The following is a 22,773-nucleotide window of genomic DNA, read 5'->3' as shown; positions in this document are numbered from 1 at the left end:
TTTATGCGTGAATAACACTCCATTGTATATGTACCACATCTTTCTCCCTTCATCTACCGACGGACACTTGGGCGGCTTCTGTATCTTGGCTGTTGTAGACAATGCTGCAGTCAACACAGGGCTGTGTACATCTTTTCAAATTAATTTGGTTTGTTTTCTTTGAGAAAAAGCAACCCCAGAGCCCTGTTGGGAATGCAAACTGGTGCAGCCACTCTGGCAAACAGTATGCAGGTTCCTCAAACAATTAAAAATAGATCTACCCTATGACCCAGCAATCCACTACTGGGACACTTTAAAAGATGATGCCAAAGAAGCCAGAAACTTCCAGGGACCAAGGAAAATAACTTGTGGGATTGCACTTTTCAGAGAGCATCAGGGAGATGTCTTCTGTCTCTGCGTTTCTTTTCTTACCTCTCTTCTGTTGTGCTGTATCTTTAAGAGGATCCACGGAAGTTCGTTGTCTCGGGCATCATCACCAATTATTGGTGGGTTTCTCTTGAGCAACAAGTTGGATTTTGAGCTGGAACATTTTGAAATCTGTGCTGGTTTGCACTTCCCTCTTTGTGTTGGCAGTTGGAGAGCTCAGGGTAGGTCCGTGGGCTCCACTGAGGGAGAGTGGAGACTGGAACTTTCTGTGCTTGTTTCGTATTACATTTATATTATATTATGTTTATGTTGTATTATAATGCCCTCTTATTTTCATGTTAGTGTCCTCATGTTTCTTTCTTTTTTCTTTTTAAACGATTCTTCTTGTGAAGTATTTCAAAGGTACAGAAAAGTACAGAGCGTAAAACAATAAACATGCATGTGCACGTGATCCAGGCGGTACAAATTTGATCCTATGATATGTTTACTGTAGATAAGTTTCTGTGATCTTGAAGCTGTTATTGTTTGGGTATACTTCCTGTGAACAGCATCGATTTTTATTTTGGTTTTTATTTATTCGATCTGATATTTTTTCGGTATTAATGTGATTTGATTCCACTTGTGTTTGATTTTATTGCTGGTGTATGTGGACTCACTTCTGCCATCTTACATTTCAATTACCTTGCCTTTGTTGGTATACTTCCCCACTTCCTAACTTCTAAAGGATTGATTCAGTTTTCTTTGTTCTGTCTTTTCCTTTACTAGTTAATCTCTCTCTCTCTCTTCCTTGTGCACATGTGTCCTCTCTCTTCTCTCTCTCTCTCTCTCTCTCTCTCTCTCTATATATATATATATATATATACACACACACACATACATACACACAAACATAGTTATATACAGCATACATATCTAAAATGTATGTACTTACATAACCACATATGTATATAACTGTATGTATATAACATACAGTTTTCATTCAGTATATTCTGAAGTTAATCCTTGTATCTTGTACATAATTATTTCTTAGAGATTTTGTTCCAGATAATTATAGTCAGTATTGATTTAGATTTGCTCTTGTTCTTTACCAGCTTATTTCTTCATCAAATTTTTTTTTAGTTTATTTACTTATTTTGAGAGAGAAAGAGAGAAAGAGCAAAAGCAGGGAGGGGCAAAGAAAGAGGGAGAGAGAGAATCCCAAGCGGGCTCTGCACTATCAGAACAGAAATTGAGGCAGAGCTGGATTTCACAAACTGTGAGATCATGACCTGAGCTGAAATCAAGAGTCCGATGCTTAAGCAACTGAGCCACCCAGGTGCCCCATCAATGCCTTTTTTTAATTAAAGCATAATTAACATACTGTCATATTAGCTTCAGGTGTACAATATAATCATTCAAAAATTATACACATTTGTCAGTGCTTATCTGGTGTACTCTTTTTTTTTTTTTAATGCTTATTTGAGAGGGAGAGAGAGAGCACGAATGGGTTAGGGGCTGAAAGGGAGGGAGGCACAGAATCCAAAGCAGGCTCCGGGCTCTGAGCTGTCAGCACAGAGCCTGACACAGGGCTCAAACTCACAAACTGCAAGATCATAACCTGAGCTGAAGTCAAATGCTTAACCAACTGAGCCACCCAGGTGCCCCCTTTCCTGGTATACTCTTAAATCCCTTTATTTATTTCACCATCTTTTAAAAAGTTATTTCCTCAAGTTTCTCTTCTTGCTGATGTATATCATTTATTACTTCTTTTATTAAGGTCTGTGGGTAGCATTAGCACCTACTTTTTTCTTTATATTAAAATATTTTTACCTACCTTTTTCACATTTGCTCTTCAATAGTAGTTTAACTGGGTATAAAATTCTAAGTTAACTCCTTTTCCCTTACTGTTATGATGATGATATCACATCAATTTCAGCAGCTGTTGTTGCTAATGAAATGTTTTCTGTCAATCCCATTATATTCCTTTTTAGATAATTTGTCTTTACTCCCTGTGTGCTTCCCAGCCCCCTGCAAACTTCACCATATTATTTCCCAATGTATATTTGTTCTTATTTACCTGAGTGACTAGGTGTGATTTTTCAATCTCAAGATTCATATTTCTACTTAGTTCTTGGAAGTTCTAACATTATCACCTTATGTATTCTTCTATCCTTACTTTTTCCTCCTGAAATCTTATTAATTGTATATTGTGTTATTCATTATGTTTACTGGGTCTTAGAATTTTTCCTCCAAGTTTACACTTCTTTATTTCATTGTGCTGCAGTCATTCTGGTGATTTCCTCATCCACATCGCGTGTATAATTTCAATGATTATTTTATATCTAAGAAGTCTATTTGTTCTTTTTAAAATCTGAATTTCTTTATAATTCTGTATTTTACCTAAGGATTCCTTTTTTTTTCTTTTCCTTTATTAGTATCATAAATATACTGCATGAAAATAGCACTTCCTTCATTCTGTTATGGTGGTGTATAAATGCATGAATTCTGCTGTGTGATCTATCTTTTGACTCATAGTGACATGCCTCCTTGGATTGTATGTAATTTTAACTGTGAGCTCCCCAGCATCCAGGGTTTGGGTCCATGGTGATCTCATACTCTGAGTTGCAAAGGCATTATTACGATACGTTTTTCAGTCTCCACAAGCTGTCTCTGGGGTTCACTAGTTCAAGTCAAAGCATTTTGTTAAAGTAAGTTCAAGGTCCAAGTCCCTTCACTACACAAGGGGTTAGTGCATTTGACTAACCCCTTAGCATGGATCTCATTTTAGGATGACTCTGTTTCGACTCATCACCCTAGTTAGTCAACTTCCCTGAAAATTATCAGCCTGGTGGGCATAGTTTTTGTTTCCTATTTCTTGGTAGGATAGCACTTCGTGGCTTCTGACTTTATTCAAGAATTCAGTTCCAATTTCCCTTCAATAAAATGCCGGAGAGCATCCCTACTTTGTGTAGCATAGACATTAAATCTCACACTCCAAGGCACGTATAACCCCCTGGTTCCTCCTGGGCTGTTTTTCATCAATACCCCTACCACTCTGCTTTTAAGTACTCTCTGTGTATTTAGTATTTTCTCTTCCTCGATAATGAGTTTATCTATCTAAAAATAATAACTTTGTTATACTTTATGAAGAATTTTCATTGGGATAATGATGCTTCTCACTTCTAATATGACCTCATTTATTTATTAATGCGCTGACCTCTTATTTTTCCTGTTTTATGTTGGGGAAACTACCTCATATTTTTTGAAAAAAGGACAAAAATGACTAATGAATGAAGGAATGAATGAGTGCATGAGTAATTAACAGTAGAGGAATTTGTGACCTTGAAGGGATCAGTAAGGGGGAAGATTTGGCCTAAAAGAGGGCCTTGCCTTATGTCATCCCTCTTTGGCACGTAATCTTGAATCTGGCTCTAGTCTCAGAATTTAAATAGTTGTAATTAAATTATTAATTGGCTTCTCTTTTTTAGGCTGAGTCTCTCATTTCTGTCTGCCGTATATAATAACTTTATCAGAAATGTAAGCTGCTTTCAAAGACCAAAAATGATCAAGCCTGAATTGTTTTTGCAATTTTTAGTAGTTTCATTAATCTTATCTTCCAAACTAAATACATTAAACCAGGCATAGGCAATTGTTACAATAAGAATGATTTTTTTTCCTAATAAAGGTTAGTTAAATATCATTGTGTTTCATTAGCCCAAGTTAAATTAAGAATAGTGGTATTTTACTTAAGCAAAATTAGTAGCAAAATTATAAACTTAAATATGTGAGATCTATTATTTCTATTGAGATTCTTTGATAATTATTCCATGACTCATTTCAGTAATCAGTGCTCATTAATTCTTTAATACTCATTTCAAAAGAGTCACTTTCATTTTGGTTTTATCTCCAAGAAGGAAAAAAAAAATTGGAGGAAGTTTAATGGTAGAATCATTCACGTCCATTGAAAGTAGATTTGATTTTCAGGCGCCTGGGTGGCTCAGTTGGTTGAGCATCCAACTCTTGATTTTGGCTCAGGTCCTGATCCCAAGATCACAAGATTGAGCCTTTTGTCACACTTCACACTGAGTGTGGTGCCTGCTTGGGATCCTCTCTCTCTCCCTCTCTCCCCCCCTGCTCACATGCTCTCTCAAAAAAAAGTGAACTTTTTCTTTGGTGGGCTCAAATATTGGATACTATGACACCAAACTCCTCCCCGTGAGTGGGTATGAATCTTAGAGGAATGAAAGGAAGGAGGAGAAGGGGGGGATGCACAGAGAAGGAAGAAGGAGGGAAGGAAGGAAGGAAGGAAGGAAGGAAGGAAGGAAGGAAGGAAGGAAAAATGGAAGTAAGGAAGAAAAGAAAGGAAGGAAGGGAGGGAGGAAGGAAGAGGAAAGAGGGGAAGGGGAGGGAGATAATTCTCACGGTCCAAGATAAATGAACCCTACGGCTTTTACGGAGATGAACGATACCCAGCTGTGGATTCAGGTCATCTGAAAGTAAGAAAATACCCACAGTGAGTAGCTTGAATGTGAGTTAGCAGTTTAATTTCTTCCCCATTAATAAAAGGCCAGAGGCAGTATGGTGCTCTGTCCTTTGGGTTCTTTGGGGGGCCTGGATCCCTCCAGCACACATTCCTACTTTCATTAGACTTTGTTCCTCATCTTCATTCTCTAAGATGGCAACACACATTCTGAGCAACCTGATGGAGGAACAGACTCAGAAGCAGAGGGCAGAAAACACTTATTACTGCCCTCTCTTGAGGAAACTTCCCAGCAGCTACCTCATGACCCTTTGGTTTATAACCCAAGGCAGATCTTAATCACATGCTCAAACCTGGCTCCAAGGGAAGCTAGAATTTGTAGCCTTCAGTCTGTACAACAGAGGGCCTGTCTAAAAATTGTTACCATCGTGAAAAAAATGGAATTCATGAAAACCTCTGTTCTCTCCAGGAATGAAAACAGATTTGTGTTGCAGTTAGCTGAATGCCACTGGTATGGTAAGAAACGAGCGATAACAATAAAAGTGGAACCGAGCGTGTTTTCACTCAATAAAACAGGCCATGTACCTTTACTTCATACCTATTCTGAGCATTTGTTATAGAAATAGAAATTCACAACAGAAGCACACACGCAGCCGAACATTTGTGGAATCATTCAGCACGAGATTTTGAGCTGTCGCATACCAAGCACAGTGAGAGATGCTAGGAAAGCATCAGGAGCCCCCGAAATGCCTTTTCTCTCATATAACTTACATTTTATTAGGACATGTGACAATAATGTAATAAACAAATACACATACAATAATTCAGTGGTGATATGCTTTTAAGAAAAATAAAACACAGTAGAACACTACAGAGCAGTGGAAGGTGATATTTCCATTTCTTTTTATGTTTTTATTTTATTTTTGAGAGAGAGAGTGCCAGCAGGGGCGGGACAGAGAGAGAGAGAGAGAGAGAGAGACAGAATCTGAAGCAGGCTCCAGGCCCTGAGCTGTTGGCACAGAGCCTGACATGGGGCTCGAACTCACGAACCGTGAGATCATGGCCTGAGTTGAAGTTGGACACTTAACTGACTGAGCCACCCAGGCACCCTGGAAGGTGGTATTTCAGATGAGGGTGATCAGGGAAAGCATCACTGATTAAATAACATTAAAGCAGAGGCCCGAGTGAATTGAAATGGGAATTATGTGGATATCTGGCAGAATGTTCTAGATGATAGGAGCCATGGTGTGTTCAAGGAGGAGAGTGAGCCAGGTGAGCACTGTGGAGGATGGGGTCAGAGGAGCAGTGTGAAGACAGGTGTTGGCTCTCACAGGCTACTGGGAGAACATTAGGTATAATGCGCCAGGAAGCCCTGGAAGGTTCTCAGCCGAGGATGTGATCTGGCTACATTTAGAAGCGTTGTTTTTGCTGCGCTGCAGGGGAGGGGGGCTGGAAGTAGGAAGCCCAGTTAAGATGATGGTTGGTACTGGAGTAGCAGTGCAGGTGGTAAAAAGTGGTCAAATTCTGGAGCATCTCATGAAGAGTGATGGAGACAAGTCTTGCCATTGGATGAGATGTGGAGAATAAGAGAAAGTGGAGTTCTGTGAGATTTTTATTTTGGTGTTGGTTTTGGTTTTTGGCCTGAGCAATTGGGAAAATGGGGTTGCCATTTACAGGGAGGAAGCATCCTGGGGAAGGAGCAGGTCAGGGACAGACGTGAATCAAGGGCTCAGTTCTGGGCATCAAAGACATGTGTGTGCATCTTAGACAAGTGATGGAGCTTCACGGAGGGAGGGAATGTGTGAGTCCTGGAGGGTTCACGGAGGAGCTAGGGTTGAAGTCATAATTCGGAAAACCCAGCACATACGTAATATTTAAATCCCTTGGTTAGGATGGGCTCACGTAAGAAATGAGTGTAGAAAGAGAAGACGGACCTTCTGGGCAATAGTATGTCTTAAACTTCAAATCTTCACCCCTTCTTGTCGCTGTGATGTAGAAGTTTTTGCTCTGCCAAAAACAACGCCTCCTCCCGTTTCCCACATCATAGGACTTGAAGTGGCCAGAACATCTCAAAGTTGCTGCAAAGTCCTATCATCAGAGAAAGGCTACTGTGATCTGTAACGGTGATGAATATTTCAGTGTCTTTTCTCCTTTTCATTTTTTTTTTTTTACCAAATTCCCTTTCATTTTGAAGTTCTGTCACCTATCACTTAAAAGAGAGAGAGATAAAGGGATGTGTATTACTTCATGCTAACTTATAGTTAGAAGAAAAGCCTTCTTTCCTGAGTTCTTACTCTCCTCGCTGAACCCCACATAACAGGTGCAAACAGGACACTGATGGGAGAATCCACATCGTTTTTGTGGGGAGGAGTGAGGGCAACAAGGGAGGAGGGACATGAAAGTCATCCCATTAAATGGAATTCGAGGTGAAGATACCATTATTTACCTATAGAAATAGTTTACAATTCATATAACTTTTAGATATTGGGGGACATATATATATTCCTGCTGGATTTTTCCTGTCTGCAAATGTGTTTCCTCATCCATGTCACGACCACCTGCGAGCAATATACCGACTAGAAAAAAACCAGAAAGGAAAAAGGACCTTGTCTCAAATCAGCCTTTTCCATATATGGTCACAATACACTTGATTAAAGTGCCAAAGTCAAGAATTATCACTAAAAAAGCATAGTTCTTTTTGCCTTGTGACAGGGAAGAGTCAAGTTTGCTTTTCAGGGGCATATAAATCATGTATGCTTGTGCATTAAAGAGAAACAGCTAAGCGAGATTAGTCAGAGAAAGACAAATATCATCTGACTTCACTCATATGAGGACTTTAAGATACAAAACAGATGAACAAAAGGGAAGGGAAGCAAAAATAATGTAAAAACAGGGAGGGAGACAAAACATAAGAGACTCTTAAATATGGAGGACAAACTGAGGGTTCCTGGAGGGGTTGTGGGAGGGGGGAGGGGCTGAATGGGTAACAGGCCTTAAGGAATCAACTCCTGAAATCATAGTTGCACTGTGTGCTAACTAACTTCGATGCAAATTAAAAAAAAAAAAAATTAAATAAAAATTTTTTAAAAAAGAAATCATCAAAAAAAGAATAAATCAGTCATTCAAAGTAAAAAAAAAAAAAAAGAAACAGTTTTGCAACTAGAATGTTAAAGTTGATTATGTGACACAAACATCTTGGTATGTTTAATGAGTTTGAACATGGTTTTGAAAGAGTGGGCAGGATAAATGATTATAATTAAGAGCTTTTGGCCAGCCATTACTTTGTATCATGGGATCTCTTGTTCCCTGGGCTGACAGGTGCTTCCATCTGAACACAAATGCCAGTGTGCTATGAACTTGGAACACTGGACAGCCACAGGTTGGAGCCACTCTGAGTCTGAATCTCGGGCTGTGACATCATGTTCTCTGTACCAGACCATATCATCTACAAATTCAGATAACCTCTTCCTTTCCAATGTGATGCCTTTTATTTCATTTTCTTGCCTAACTTCCCTGACTGGAAGCCTCAGGGTAATTTCAATAGAAGTAGTCATAGCACAGATACATTCCTGTTCATGATCTTAGGAGGAAAACATTCAGTAATTCACCATTAAGTATGATGTTATCTGTGGGTTTTTCACAGTTGCCTTAATCAAGATAAAGGAAATCCCCTTTTAATGTTAGTTTGTTGAGAGTTTTTATAATGAAAGGGTTTCAGATTTTGTCTAATGCTTTTCTATAGCTACTGAGACGATCATGTGGTTTCTTTTCCTTTATTAATGTAGTGTATTATATTGATTGATTTTCAGATATTACACCGACCTTGCATTACTCAGGTAAATCCCACTTGGTCATGTTATAGAATCCTTTTTTATATGTGACTAGATTCAGTTTGCCAATATTTTGCCAATGTTCTTGTATGTATACGTCTAAGAGATGCCAGTCTGAGTTTTGTTTCCTTGTGATATAGCTTTCTCTGATATTGGTACCAAGGTGATACTGACCTGATGGAATCAGAACATGTTCCATCCTTCTTACTTTCTGGAAGAGTTTGTGGAAAAAGTAGTAAAAACCCTTCTATACGTGTTTTGTAGAAATCACCAGTGAAGCCATCTGGACATGCACTTTTCTTTGCAAGTAAATTTTGGTTTGGGTTTTGTTCTAACTACTGATTCCATCTCTTTACTTCGATAGGCCTATTCAGAATTTCTGTTTTCTTCTTGAGTCATGGTTGGTAGTTCATGTCATAACGTACTCTTAAGAATGCTCGTTCCTGCTTTAATGATCTGTCATCCATTTCACCAATGCAAAAACAGACAATCGATAGTGTTAGCACGACTCTTTTCCTTTATCAGCAGCCCGCTGTCTGTGGGGATTCTGACATTTGAGAAAGAGCAAAGTAGTGGTCATCAGATGCATCCAGAAAAAAAATGCCACCAGCTCTTCTTTGAGGTTCTTCACTGTACCAGGTAGGGGACTATAAAACGCGAGAGTCCATTTCAATGCTCCTGTGGTTCCTTCAGGCTCACGTTACTCTGTCTGTTTGAATGTCCAGACTCTCTATCTCCTGTCTTCATAGTAAAATAATTACTCCTAAAACCAAAACTGAAATGCATCGAAAAAACAAGAGCCTCAAAAAGTCATGGTAGTGTAGGAATCTTTTATTTCAACTCTGATTCACAAGTAGGTTAACCCATAACAGTCACTGGCTGTGTTGAGATATGTGTTGACTAGAGGCCAGTACAATCCATAATAACTTATCCATTCTTGAGGAAATTCAGATATGCCATAACCAATGGAAAAATGTAAATATTTCTCAATACTTCTAGTAAAAACTGAACAATGGGGAGTTTTTTTCCCCCCAAAGGAAAAAGGAAGAAATTTGGAAAAGTAACTGATTCCAGTCCTTCCTGTGTTTCCATTTAACCACTAATGAGGTAGTACCCAGAAAAAAAGGTTAGTTAATGGCTTTGAGTCCACTGAAGAACAGAAATTGCCTAAGGTGTTTCCACAAGGTAATTTAATAAAGTGAAACCCTTACAGAATGAGAGAAGGGCTGAGAAACCAAACAGGAGAGGGTATAACAGCGACGAGGAAGCTGCCATAGTTGGGTTTGGAAGGACACAGGAGGAGGTGGCTTGCCAGAAACGCAGGCTTCCGGACCTTCCTGAGGGGCTAGAACCACACCAGGCCTTCGTGGGACCAGGGCGGGATGGGCTGTCTGCCAGGGACCCCGAGACTTCCTGGGAGGCAGGAGTTGCGGGCTGTTGAGAAAATGGTTGCTAAATAGAGAGTAAGAAAGGGAAACCCCCAGGCTTCTTGCTTCCCCCAGCAGCCTCCAGGCTCCGCCAGTACTTCCCGTTGGCCAAACCTAGTTAGAAACAGTTGGCAGAGAATCTGGGGAATGGAATTTTGAGGAGATGGAACGGAAAGGCATTGGAAGACAGATAGGAAATTGCCTGTATACTTAGTGACAAATTGCCCCAAGTTGATTGAAATACATTAACGTCCAAAGGCAAGAGCTTTGGCCAATGGCAACCAGAATACATAGAAAGCAAAGCACAGGTGATACACTAAGGTCAAACTGCTAAAGCCAAAGAAAAAAGGGGGGTGGGGGGACTACCTTCAATACAGCCAGAGGAAAAAGACATTGCAGCTAGAGATGGATGAGGGGAATGATGACCGACTCCTGATTAGAACCACTGGTATAAATATGGCCAATGCTGAATCCAGTATTCAGTGAAGCTATTCTTTTTTTAAAAATGAGATGAAATAAAGACATTTTGCAAGTGAAAGAAAGCTAAAGGAGTTCAGCAGCAAACCTACAGTGTAAGAAATGCTAACAGAAGTTCTTTGGGCTGACCTGAAATGATGCCAGGAGCAAACTTGAATCTGCAGGATGAGATGCACGGCATTCGACGTGCTTAAACATGTGAGAGAGTATCAAAGACTATATGCTGATACTCTGTGAATTTTTCTAAAAGACAACTAACTGGTTATTCAATACAGCGGGGAGAGAGAGGGAATCTCAAGCAGGCTCCATACTGTCACTGCAGAGCTCGATGTGGGGCTTGAACCCATTAACTATGAGATCACAACCTGAGCTGAAGTCCAATGCTTAAGCGACTGAGCCACCCAGATGCCCCTGATACACGTGATTTTAAGCTGCACATGGACCACGGCCAGAACACATACTAGGCCATAGAAGCATCTCGACAAATTTGTAAAGATTGAAATACATTTGAAAAGATAAAAAAATCTTTCAGTATGATGTGCAACCACACTAAAATCAGGTTAGAAATAGAAAGTGTATATTGAAAATATCCACGAATCTGGGTGCCTCGGTGGCTCAGTTGATTAACTGCCAGACTTTAGCTCGGGTCATGATCTCACGGTTCGTGGGTTCAAGCCCCGTGTCAGGCTCTGTGTGGAGGCTCAGAGCCTGGAGCCTGCTTCTGATTCTGTGTCTCCCTCTCTCTCTGCCCCTCCCCTGCTCATGCTCTGTCTCTCTCTCTCTCTCTCTCTCAAAAATAAACAAACATTTAAAAAGTAAATAAATAAAAATAAAAACTAAAATATCCACAAATATTTCAGCATTAGATTTTATGCTTTTGAAGAACCTATGAGTCAAATGAAAAAATCATAAGAGAAATTAGAAAATGTTTTGAGTATCAAAAAAAAAAACATGCCAAGATATGGGGATGTAGTTTAAAGCAATAATTTAGAGAGGAATCTGTAGTTTTCAAATAGTTACATTAGAAAAGAAGCAAGGGCTAAAATGTGTTGTCTAAGTTTTTGACTTAGGAAGCCATAAAGAGATAAGCACATCAAGTAGAAGGGAAAAGATGTTCAAGAAGGAAGAAGAAGAAATCCATAATAGAAAATAACCAATGAAGAAAATTAATAAAGCCAAAAGTTGGTTCTTTGAAAAAGTTTAAAACTTCCTAAGCCACTAGCAAGACTGATCAAGAAAGAGAGATCATCACAGAACGCACAAATTAATGACATAAGTAATAAAAGGGGATTCACCACGGATCCTACAGACATTAACAGATATGGAATATGGTATAATAGATATGGAATATTATAAATTACTCAAGGCCAAAAAGGTTCACAACTTAATAAAATGGGAAAATTGCTTGGAAACCGACACATAATTGGGTAGAAAGTGTTAATAGGTGTATATCTGTTAAATTTATTAATATTTTAAATCTCAGATTAGAAGACGATTGATACTCTGTTGACTTTTTTGTGAATTCCACTGACCATTTCAAGAAACTAAGGTGGGACAAGGGGTCAAATCTTAACCAATTTTAATAACTGAGTGGATAAAAATGCCCTATTCATGGAAAGAGGCTCAAAGATTGAGGCTAAAACAAAAGGTCACCTGTGTACCAGGTACAGGAGATCTCACTGAAATTAAAAGACAAGACAGTTTGGAAATAATGGATGGAAAACAGCTACTCTGAGAAACAGCTTAGAGGAAAAAGAAAGCTGCAGGAATAAAAATTTCTGATGATATGGAATCAAGTGGAAGGCATTCAGCCTGAGGAAAAAAAAAGACTTTTACAATGGTATAGTCACCAAGAAGACTTAATAATCATAAATCGTCATGCACTCCAACACCTCTTCAAAATAAATAAAGAGATGCGATTAAAATGTTCAGACATGGGCGCCTGGGTGGCGCAGTCGGTGGAGCATCCGACTTCAGCCAGGTCACGATCTCGCGGTCCGTGAGTTCGAGCCCCGCGTCAGGCTCCGGGCTGATGGCTGGGAGCCTGGAGCCTGTTTCCGATTCTGTGTCTCCCTCTCTCTCTGCCCCTCCCCCGTTCATGCTCTGTCTCTCTCTGTCCCAAAAATAAATAAACGTTGAAAAGAAAAATTTTTTTTTAAAAATAATAAAAAATAAAATAAAATGTTCAGACATATTGACAAACCCACAATCCTAGCCAGAAATATTAATACATTCTAAAATTGACAGGCCAAATTGAGCCATTAAGTCAACCCACTGGGGATTTGACTAACTCATCCGGCTCTGACAATAGATGTATTTAGGGAACATGTTTTGTTTCCAGCATAAAGGAAATATGTGTCATTTTCAGAAATCCATAAGATATAATAGGAGTAGATCATATTCATCACACCCTAGGAGAAAAATAAATTGTCAAAGTGGAAATAAAAGAGACCACTATCTCCGATCAAATCTAGTGAAATTAGAAATAACAGGGACAGACTAAAAATAATCTCCTTGTGGAATTTGTAAATCACACTTTGGAATTATTCTTGTTTTAAAAGGAATTGGAAATTGAAAGTACAGACTTTTTAGAGAAGAAAGAAGATGAGTAACTATAAATCAAAAGCCATAGGATTTGGCTAAAGCAGTATAGGAATATTTATGTACTTCAGTGCATTTATTATAAAATACAAAAAAATGGCAATAAGTGACAATCAAGAAAGAGACAATGTAAGTTTGCATGAAGAAGGAGGAAGCAATTTTTAAAACTTAAATCAGAAACTATGTAGAGAACTTTCAGAAAGCATAGACCTTAGTAATAAGCCAAAAGCTCATTCACTGAGATCAACAGACATGCAACACTTCAAAACTCTGATCTAGAGAGGGGAAAAAAATAACATTAAGGACAAGAAAAAAATGCTTCAAATATGGAGACTTGTAAAATTAAAAGAATATTATGTAGACTATTTTACCTTTGAAAATTTAAATGGAATGGGTAATTTTCCAGGAAAATTATCAAAATTGACTCAAGACATAGAACCAGGAAACAAGGCAGAAATGTGACATGTCTACTCCTAAAATCGAACCTGGGTCAGGAATACAACTGAATGGACATTACTCCTAACCACACCGCTTAATAGACGTGTAACTTTAGGCAAGCTCTTTAACCTCTCTGGGCCTCAATTTCTCCTTGGTAAAATGGGGTAATAATAGTAACTCGTACTCATGATCATTGTGAGGGTTAAGTGAACTCTACATATAAAGCCTTTAGAACAGCACTTGGTACAGAGTAAATAATCTCTCCTCATATCATCGCCGTCTTGTATCATCACCACCACCACCATCATCACCATTACCATCATCACCATCGTCACCGTCACTATCATCAGATGGTTTTATCGTCGATATTTACCAACCCTTCCATAAAAGATCACTTCTTTGTTATCTGAAGTTTCAGACCCAAGAAAGAGATGTTATGTGTCTGAACTCAGCCTCGTGAAGCTGACGTTACCTTGACGGCAGAAAGGAGCGAGGCAGCACAGAATCTAAGAAAACTCCTCAGAGCTCTCCTATAAAAATGGATGAGAAAGATAGCAAACAAATTCAGCAGATGAGTTACTGTGCTGTCCGTCAGTCACAAGACTGCTGAGAGGTGTTGGCTGTTGCACGTTCCCCTCCCTCCACGCCGCCCGGCTGAGCGGGGGGCTCTGAGATCACGTGTTGGGGAGATGAGAGACCAGTGGCTTCCAACCAGGGACTGAGTGATGTCTGAAAGCAGGACGCTCTAGGTAGGGGAGGTTAGGATGTATGGTGCTTACCTCTGCTACCCTGTGAGCAGCTCAAAACAGGTGTGACACCTTACTTGTCTTTGCATCGTCGCAGCCTAGCATGGGACTGGGTGTATTTGCTGTGCTACCCCTTCTAGCGGAGACCTAACGTTCCTCGTGAAAGGTAAACCGACGTCACACCATCGGGCCAGGTATTCGAAAGCACTGCGGATCCTTCTAGAAGATAACTCAGTGCCCGGTGCCTCATCGTGTCAGGCGCACGTTTTGGTTTGAGGTCTGACTTTTGTCGCTCTTCCTTGATGTGTGATCGTCTCGCGATAGAGTAGGTGTTGGAGAACGTGAGCTGAGTGGGGCCTTCCCATGGCGATGGCATCAGGGGATTTATGTAGTTCACTGGTTACTTGCTCCCTTTCCTTCCCCACGGACTCACCGTCGCATGGTCGCTGGGATTTCAGCGTGTGGCTGGTTTGCGTCTGAGGCTTCCGCGCAGCTAATCGACATTCAGCATCTTGCCGCTGCGTTCTCTGTGCCGGTCCTGTCTCCCCAGTGTCTCTAGCCAACCTCATTGGCGGGAGGTTCCATTGCAGTCTGACACACACACCACCTGACCTCTCCTCCGACGTCTCATTTGAATCGTACCTTAATTCTTCATTGCGGTTCAGCTCCTTTGGTACCCCTTAACGCTTGTGTCCTTGGAATAAATGAAGTTGTAAGAGGCTGTGAACTTTTTAGCCATTTAAAGGATGTCTCAGAGAGGTGTACGATTCGTATAAATGCTTTTATCTACCCGTAATGTGTCGGTAGCAGAATTGTGACTTAATTTTTCACGTGATCATGGGAAGCTTGCGTGTTCGTCGGCTTGTGCAAGAATGTGAAGGCCATGGCCCCTGGCATCTTCGGGGAACCTCGGTAAACGTATAGCTGCATCAGTATGGAAGGGAGTTGAATCAGGTTGGATTGTACTGGGGAAGACAAGCCTGTTTCCTCAGCAGGCGTAAGGATGGGTCTTGAGATCTTGCAGGGCATCCGACGAGACTTCTCTAGAAGCAGCAGCAGCCAGGACGTCAGTGGCAGGCAAGAGACGACACGCGGGCAGGAAAGTACCAGGTGCAAAGGAGAGTTGTAAAAAGATTGCTTTCCTTTCCTAAGGAACCGGTGCTTACTTTGATGAATCATCAAGTTGATCAGACATAATTGTGGACACGCTTTTCTTTCTCTTTTTAAAAAAAAATTTTAATGTTGATTTCTTTTGGGGGCACCTGGGTGGCTCAGTCGGCTAAGCGTCTGACTTCGCTCAGGTCATGATCTTGCAGCTCGTGGGTTCAAGCCCCACGTCGGGCTCTGTGCTGACAGAGCAGAGCCTGGAGCCTGTTTCCGATTCTGTGTCTCCCTCTCTCTCTCTGCCCCTCCCCTGCTCGTGCTCTGTCTCTTTCTCTCTCTCTGTCTCAAAAATAAACACTAAAAAAAAAAAAAAAATGTTTATTTTTGAGAGAGAGAGAGAGAGAGATAGAGAGAGCACAAGCCAGAGAGGGGCAGAGAGAGAGGGAGACACAGAATCCGAAGCAGGCTCCAGGCTCTGCGCTGTCAGCACAGAGCCCGATGCGGGGCTCAAACTCAAGAACCGCGAGATGATGACCTGAGCTGCAGTCTGGCCCTCAGCCGACTGAGCCACACAGGCGCCCCATAGACATGCTTTTCTATAGACACGTTTTTGGTTTGTTTCAGCTCCGTTTTCATTTTTCACAAAATGAGTGAGGAATGAAGGCCCCATGAAATTAAGGCCTAATTACGCCACAAATATTACTGACGGCTTTCCAGAGTAACGGGAACTACTCCCACGCTAACCTGTTCCTCTTTGTCTCCTGGTAGGACGTCCATTCTCGGGATCTCCTTTGGAGCCGCGTTTCTCTTGCTTGCCTGTATCCTTTTCGTCTGCTTTGCTGGACAGCTTTTGGTAGGTACTTCACATATGGACCTTATTTTGAAAACTGTGTTCATTGAAGGCAAACTGATTTCTGGCTTGAAACACCGGGCTTGTTGATTTAACATTTCAAGGGATACGGATCCTAGTGAAGATGCAAGCACCCTTCATGCCAGCGGCCCAGAATATAAACTGAGGCAGCTCATGTCCAATCAAGACACTGAGCTGAAGATTATTTGAAACATTGGATGTCACACCAGCAAATTATATTCATGTTTATTTATTTCTGTCGCCATTTTGCATTATGTCCTGAGTTTTCAGAGTATTTTAGAGCAGCCACTCCTAGTATAATAGGAGGCTTTTCGTGTGCAGGGGAATTAAAATGTAAACCAGATACTTCTTTTATATCCACTTCCAAGATATAAAAGTTTGGGACATATGAAAACAGCAAATGCAAAAATATATCTTGTTAGTGATTTAATTACCAGTGTTCGTTAATAGTGTTAGTTAATGATTTAAACCAACCATTGCAAGCTTGGATGGGTCAAGTGCTAGTTCAGGATGTAAGAATCAAATCTAAGTGTATTCTTGAGTCGAAAGCAAGTGGCCCCATGAGAGCATCGGAAGAAAGCCAGCAATGAGATAGAAACCCAAAAAAGGTAGTCAGTGTTTTATCTTGTTCATTGGAGATGTGTGGAAACAAGAGAGGCCCCTCTGAGCCAGATTTTGAGCATCGGGTCCATTCTAGTCTAATGTGTTGGAACCTTTTAGCTAAAAAGTGTAAAGATCTTAAAGTTCATCTCTGCCTCTCAACAGTGGGCACTCTACGATGTCTGCTGGGTACCGTTGCAAACTTATGTGGGGGTGTTTGCTATATCATAGTTGAGGTGTTTTGAATTGGATTGGAAACTTCCAGAAGTGGCACTATGGTTCCTGATTTCCTGGAATGCACACAGCGCATCTCAGATTTCTTTAAAATCGCCTGAAGGCTATAGGTTGTAACTACTGCCCCCTGGGAATCCTTGTCAAGCTTCTAAAGTGCTTCAATATACCAAAAAGCCTGATTATCCACGTTCAGATTTTCCTTAGGTGGAAAAGCACACGGCCCCCGCCCTCTGATTTCCTGGCTCCCATAAGGCTTCTGCAGCCCACTTCTCAGGTTTTCAGAGTAGGAACTATCATTTGTGGTCCCACTGGAAATCCAAACCTCGTTCTAATTAAAGCGACTTCTATCATTGTGCCTAAGTAGCCACATTAGTCATTTTCTGTTCCTAAGGAATCCAGTCTTCAGGGTGGGGGGGTGGGGTGTGGAACACAGTGTATATTTAAGGTTTCAAGCTGACTTTTTCTTAGACTAAATTGCTATAGAAAAGAAACAGAAGCGGAGGCTAGAGAAAGTATCTCCAGAGCAACTTTGCTGCCTTTGCGAGAATGCTTTTGGTCTTATGTAATGTCTGTCCTCTCAGCTTCGGTATAACCCAGCCAACCTTTCATGGCTCCTGGCCCCTCCCAGACCCAGCCTGTGGTCCCTCGAGGCCTTCAGGATCCCACACCCACCTTCCCAGGAGCATCATGAAACCCTGACACCCCCCCACACCAGATGCTAGGGAGTCCGTAACTCATGTGTTGTCTTAAAGAGAAAATCTCATTCATCAGTTGATGGACATTTAGGCTCTTTCCATAATCTGGCTGTTGTTGAAAGTGGTGCTATAAACATTGGGGTACAAGTGCCCCTGTGCATCGGCACTCCTGTGTCCCTTGGGTAAATTCCCAGCAGTGCTGTTGCTGGGTCATAGGGTAGATCTATTTTTAATTTTTTGAGGAACCTCCACACTGTTTTCCAGAGCGGCTGCACCAGTTTGCATTCCCACCAACAGTGCAAGAGGGTTCCCGTTTCTCCACATCCTCGCCAGCATCTATAGTCTCCTGATTTGTTCATTTTGGCCACTCTGACTGGCGTGAGGTGATATCTGAGTGTGGTTTTGATTTGTATTTCCCTGATGAGGAGTGATGTTGAGCATCTTTTCATGTGCCTGTTGGCCATCCGGATGTCTTCTTTAGAGAAATGTCTATTCATGTCTTCTGCCCATTTCTTAGCTGAATTATTTGTTTTTCAGGTGTGGAGTTTGGTGAGTTCTTTATAGATTTTGGATACTAGCCCTTTGTCCGATATGTCATTTGCAAATATCTTTTCCCACTCCATTGGTTGCCTTTTATTTTGTTCACTGTTTCCTTTGCAGTGCAGAAGCTTTTTATCTTCATGAGGTCCCAATAGTTCATTTTTGCTTTTAATTCCCTTGCCTTTGGAGACGTGTGGATAAAGAAATTGTGGTTTATATACACAATGGAATACTACTTGGCAAAGAGAAAGAATGAGATCTGGCCTTTTGTAGCAACGTGGATGGAACTGGAGAGTGTTATGCTAAGTGAAATAAGTCATCCAGGGAAAGATGGGTACCATATGTTTTCACTCTTATGTGGATCCTGAGAAACTTAACAGAAGACCATGGGGGAGGGGAAGGAAAAAAAAAGTTAGAGAGGAAGGGAGCCAAACCATAAGAGACTCATAAAAACTGAGAATAAACTGAGGGTTGATGGGGGGGGGGAGGGGGGGTGATGGGCATTGAGGAGGGCACCTGTTGGGACGAGCACTGGGTATTGTATGGAAACCAATTTGACAATAAATTTCATATTTAAAAAAAGAGAGAGAGAAAAGCTCAGTGCTGGGAATGAACTGGTGCCTACCTCCTTTTCAAAGGAAGCCTGGATTTTGCCAAAGTGGTCAGGGAGACTAGGCTTGAGGACGTCTGTTCTTTCTGAACTTGAATTAGATCAGTGAATGAGTCCCCCACCAGTGGTCAGCTGTAATCCTTGATCCGGAGGGAATCCAGATAAAATCAAGAAGGAATTCTTCTCATTCCCATAAGAGGTTCTTTGTACTGTGTAAACTATTCTGTAAGGGCTTTTTTCTCACCATCAATATCAAAGAAATTGAGGCAACCCAGGAAAGCTTTCAGCGTGCTTTCTATTCCACCCTCCCCATTCAGCCCAAAGCTGTGTGTGTCACAAATATCTCCTAGTGGTCATGGAGAGGTATGACATCCTCACTGCTCATTCTCTGGCCTCTTGAAAGCCTACCAGTTCTCTGAGGTGTTAGTATGATTTGCATTTATTTTTGGATTAAGTACTGAGTTTGCGAAAGAAATGTTAATATCCTTAATATCTTTCTATGAACATACATTGACCTTTGGAAAACTTAAATGCCAGAGGCAATACTGATGCTTATACTACAGGGAAAAAATTTCTAAAAAATATTACTGGTATTGAACTCTCTGTATGAAGAATTAGAGTAAAATACTTTTATAAAGGAGGTTGAGCAAAGGTAAGCCTGACTGATCTTTTTCCTCCAAGAGCTCTACCTTTGTTACCCTCTCTTACACAGGAAATATAACACATGTAGCTGTACTGACCGGTCATTGTACAGCTGGGTTTGATAAAAAGGTAGAAGAAAGTGGGTGATGGGCATTGAGGAGGGTGCCTGTTGGGATGAGCACTGGGTGTTGTATGGAAACCAATTTGACAATAAATTTCATATTAAAAAAAAAAAGGGGTAGAGACATAGCCTGTGGTCCCTCGGGGCTAAAAAAAATGGCCAAAGAATAAGAGTGATAATGAAACACATTTTTTTTCCTTCTGATAGAAAAATGAGACAGATATTTGTTCAATGGCACAGTCTGAGAAAAATGTCAGGGAATTTATATGTTCTCACCGTTACTGCTAACGAGAAGTCCAGAGCACGGCTGTCTGTCCCTCACTCCCACCCTCCCTTGCCCTAGCCGCTCCCCCCAGTGCGTCCCCCCACCCCCATGTTGCCCTGCCACTGCTTGTCTTCTAGAAAGTTTCTCAGAAACCCCACCAGCCCCTGCAGTGGGCTCTTCTTTGAGCACCATGGGACTTAGGATCTGTGCCCCATAATTTACCACTTGATTGTTTAACAACTTATTTGGCTACTCCTCCTCTCTCTCTCTCTCTCTCTCTCTCTCTCTCTCTGATGAGTGTAACTGTTGTCTCCCTTACATAGAGTAGTTTTTTTTTGAGATGAGAATTGTTTCCTACATTTGCTTTCTGTCTCCCAGGGAATCCAGCAGAGTTCCGCCCACTGAAACACTTTGATAAGCAGGCACTAAGTAAACACTCATGGACTCATGTCATGTCCGTGCGGTTCCTTTCCACCATGTCCGCTCATCCAGCTCCATGTGGCCCCCTCCCGGCCCCCCCAACACCACTGGGACAGTTAGGCATCCCCACGTGTCCCGGTAATCTTCCCTTGCCCAGATACCCTGGTGTGGGGACGGGTTCTGCATGTGCATGGCTGTGGGAAGCATGGGTGGGTGGCCGTCACCTTGCCACGCTGAAAGGCCTCACACGCACCATGATTCCTTGACTCTGTTGTGCTTTGGGCTCTCTCCGAGGTTGGAAATAATCTCCTAACCTTCCCAGACCCAGTCTGCAGAGCACCCCCCCCCCCCATGTCACTACCAGCATCCCTCGCGCCTGCCGGGCAGGCTGCCCATTTCGTAATATCATTTGTGATCTTAGATGGAGAGATCACCAGTGAATCTGCTTCAACCCTGTTTTGCTCACTGTAGTACTTCAGGCACTTGAAATACAAGATAAATATTTAACATCTGTGGGCTGGAAGGAGTGTTGGGCGGCACCCAAATGCTCAGAAAACGTCTTGCCCTCATCCTCACCCCGATCGACTTCTTCTGAGTGCGCGGCTCTGAATTCAGCCACGGTCGCCCATCCCCGCTGCCAGCGAGGTCCCTCCTGGGCCCTCACCTGTTGGGTCTCCGCATGAGACCTTCATAGCATTTCAGAACTGTAAAACTTGAGAGCAGACAGGGAACCCAGAGATGACTTTGTCTGGCCTCACGTCTCGTGGGTGAGAGACACAGAACTGTGGAGGTGGCCTGTGCTCCCATCATGGCAAGCTTCTGCGCCCAGTCATTTCGCGGAAGAGTTTTCCTCCACAAAAAGTAATGCGGAAGCACACATCAGCAGATCTCTTGAAGACAGAAATGAAGACTTTGGAACAGGACCACGAGTGCGATAACTGTAAGACCAGCAGAAGTTTCCTGTCCTTGGGTGAGAACCCTCAGAATCAGTATAGACAGCCTCTGACGGGCAGGACCCCCATCAATAGCTACGTGTCCAGTCTCATCACAGTTTACAAATAATAAATATTACCTTCTGTTAAAATTGACGACTTGGTCTGTTAGGCATTGTGTGTATTCCGGCTCATTTAGCCTCACAAGAGCCCTTGGAGGGAACGGCCATTCTACAGTTAGTACAACAGACCCTCACAGATGTTACACAGATTGCTCTGTGGTGGAGAGCAAGTAGGAGTCAGAATCAGAATTGGAGTCGATGCTTAGAACCCTTACAATTAATTGGAAGGTGTGCGGAGAGAGTCCCTGGCAAACAAGCTCCCGGCACTAGGCAGGCATGTCCACGGTCATGGCCATGGCAGGCGTGGCACTGAGGTTGCCTTGCAGTGACTGCTAAGCATCCACTGGTCAAAATCACATTGGTAGGGACGCCCGGGGGGCTCAGTCAGTTGAGCGTCCGACTTCAGCTCCGGTCATGATCTCATGGTTCATGAGTTCAAGCCCCACGCCGGGCTCTGTGCTGATGGCTCGGAGCCTGGATCCTGCTTCAGATTCTGTGTCTCCCTCTCTCTGCCCCTTCCCTGCTCATGCTCTGTCTCTCTCTGTCTCTCAAAGATGAATAAACATTAAAAAAAAATTTTTTTTAATCACATTGGTAATTCACGGTAACCTCGCAGTGAACCTCATTCGTATTTTCCTCTGGTCTAGTTTCTGATATACATTATCCAGCTGTTGGCCCAGTTCATTTAAAACTGGAGTCTGGGAAAAGTACAGCTCCATCTTAAAAGACATTTGGTAAAATGGGCGGGGGGGGGGGGTGGGGAGGAATGTTAATTTATGAGTGGATTTAGACTCTAACATATTCTAGTATGAAAGTACCTTTAATAATAATACTTTCCAAAGTACATGATGAGAGCCCTTCGAATATGAAAACATATTATTTTAGCTGATAACCAAAACAATCTAGTTTAAGTAGAAACTAAAATGTAGAACAAGAGATTCAAGTTTACATTTTCATTACAATCAGCAATAAAAGGAATAATACTTGTCATTGTCATAATACTAATAATAGTTTACTGCCAAATTTAACACGAAACTACCTGAGTGGACTTATAATTTTGTAATAAATACAAGAGAGTGACTGTAACCAAAAATGCCAGCAAAAAAAAAAAAAAAAAAAAAAAAACCAAAAAACAAAACAAAAGAAAAAAACCACCCTCAAAAGCATCTTTTAGAACAAGTGTGCCAGATATAGTAAAGGAAAATGCCAGAGTGTGTCAGAAGAAATTTTTCTCTCAATGTGGTTGTGTTGTGCTTTGTCTAGCAAAGATAAT

General features: G+C 41.6%; 1 protein-coding gene across 3 annotated transcripts in view; it reads left to right on the top strand.

The window, feature by feature from the left end:
* ADCY2 (adenylate cyclase 2) overlaps positions 1–22,773 on the top strand; it is a 409,723-nt gene that overhangs the window by 313,893 nt on the left and 73,057 nt on the right. For all 3 annotated transcript variants that reach the window (XR_008290071.1, XM_027074055.2, XM_027074048.2), the window contains exon 15: positions 16,217–16,301. Coding sequence is in view for 2 of the 3 variants with exons in the window: in XM_027074055.2 (XP_026929856.1) it covers positions 16,217–16,301 (85 nt within the window). In the remaining variant the exon portion in view is untranslated. The remainder of the gene's footprint in view (positions 1–16,216; positions 16,302–22,773) is intronic.

Source organism: Acinonyx jubatus, chromosome A1, assembly GCF_027475565.1.
Source record: "Acinonyx jubatus isolate Ajub_Pintada_27869175 chromosome A1, VMU_Ajub_asm_v1.0, whole genome shotgun sequence".
NCBI lineage: Eukaryota > Metazoa > Chordata > Mammalia > Carnivora > Felidae > Acinonyx > Acinonyx jubatus.
This window is presented reverse-complemented; position numbering and strand designations above follow the sequence as displayed.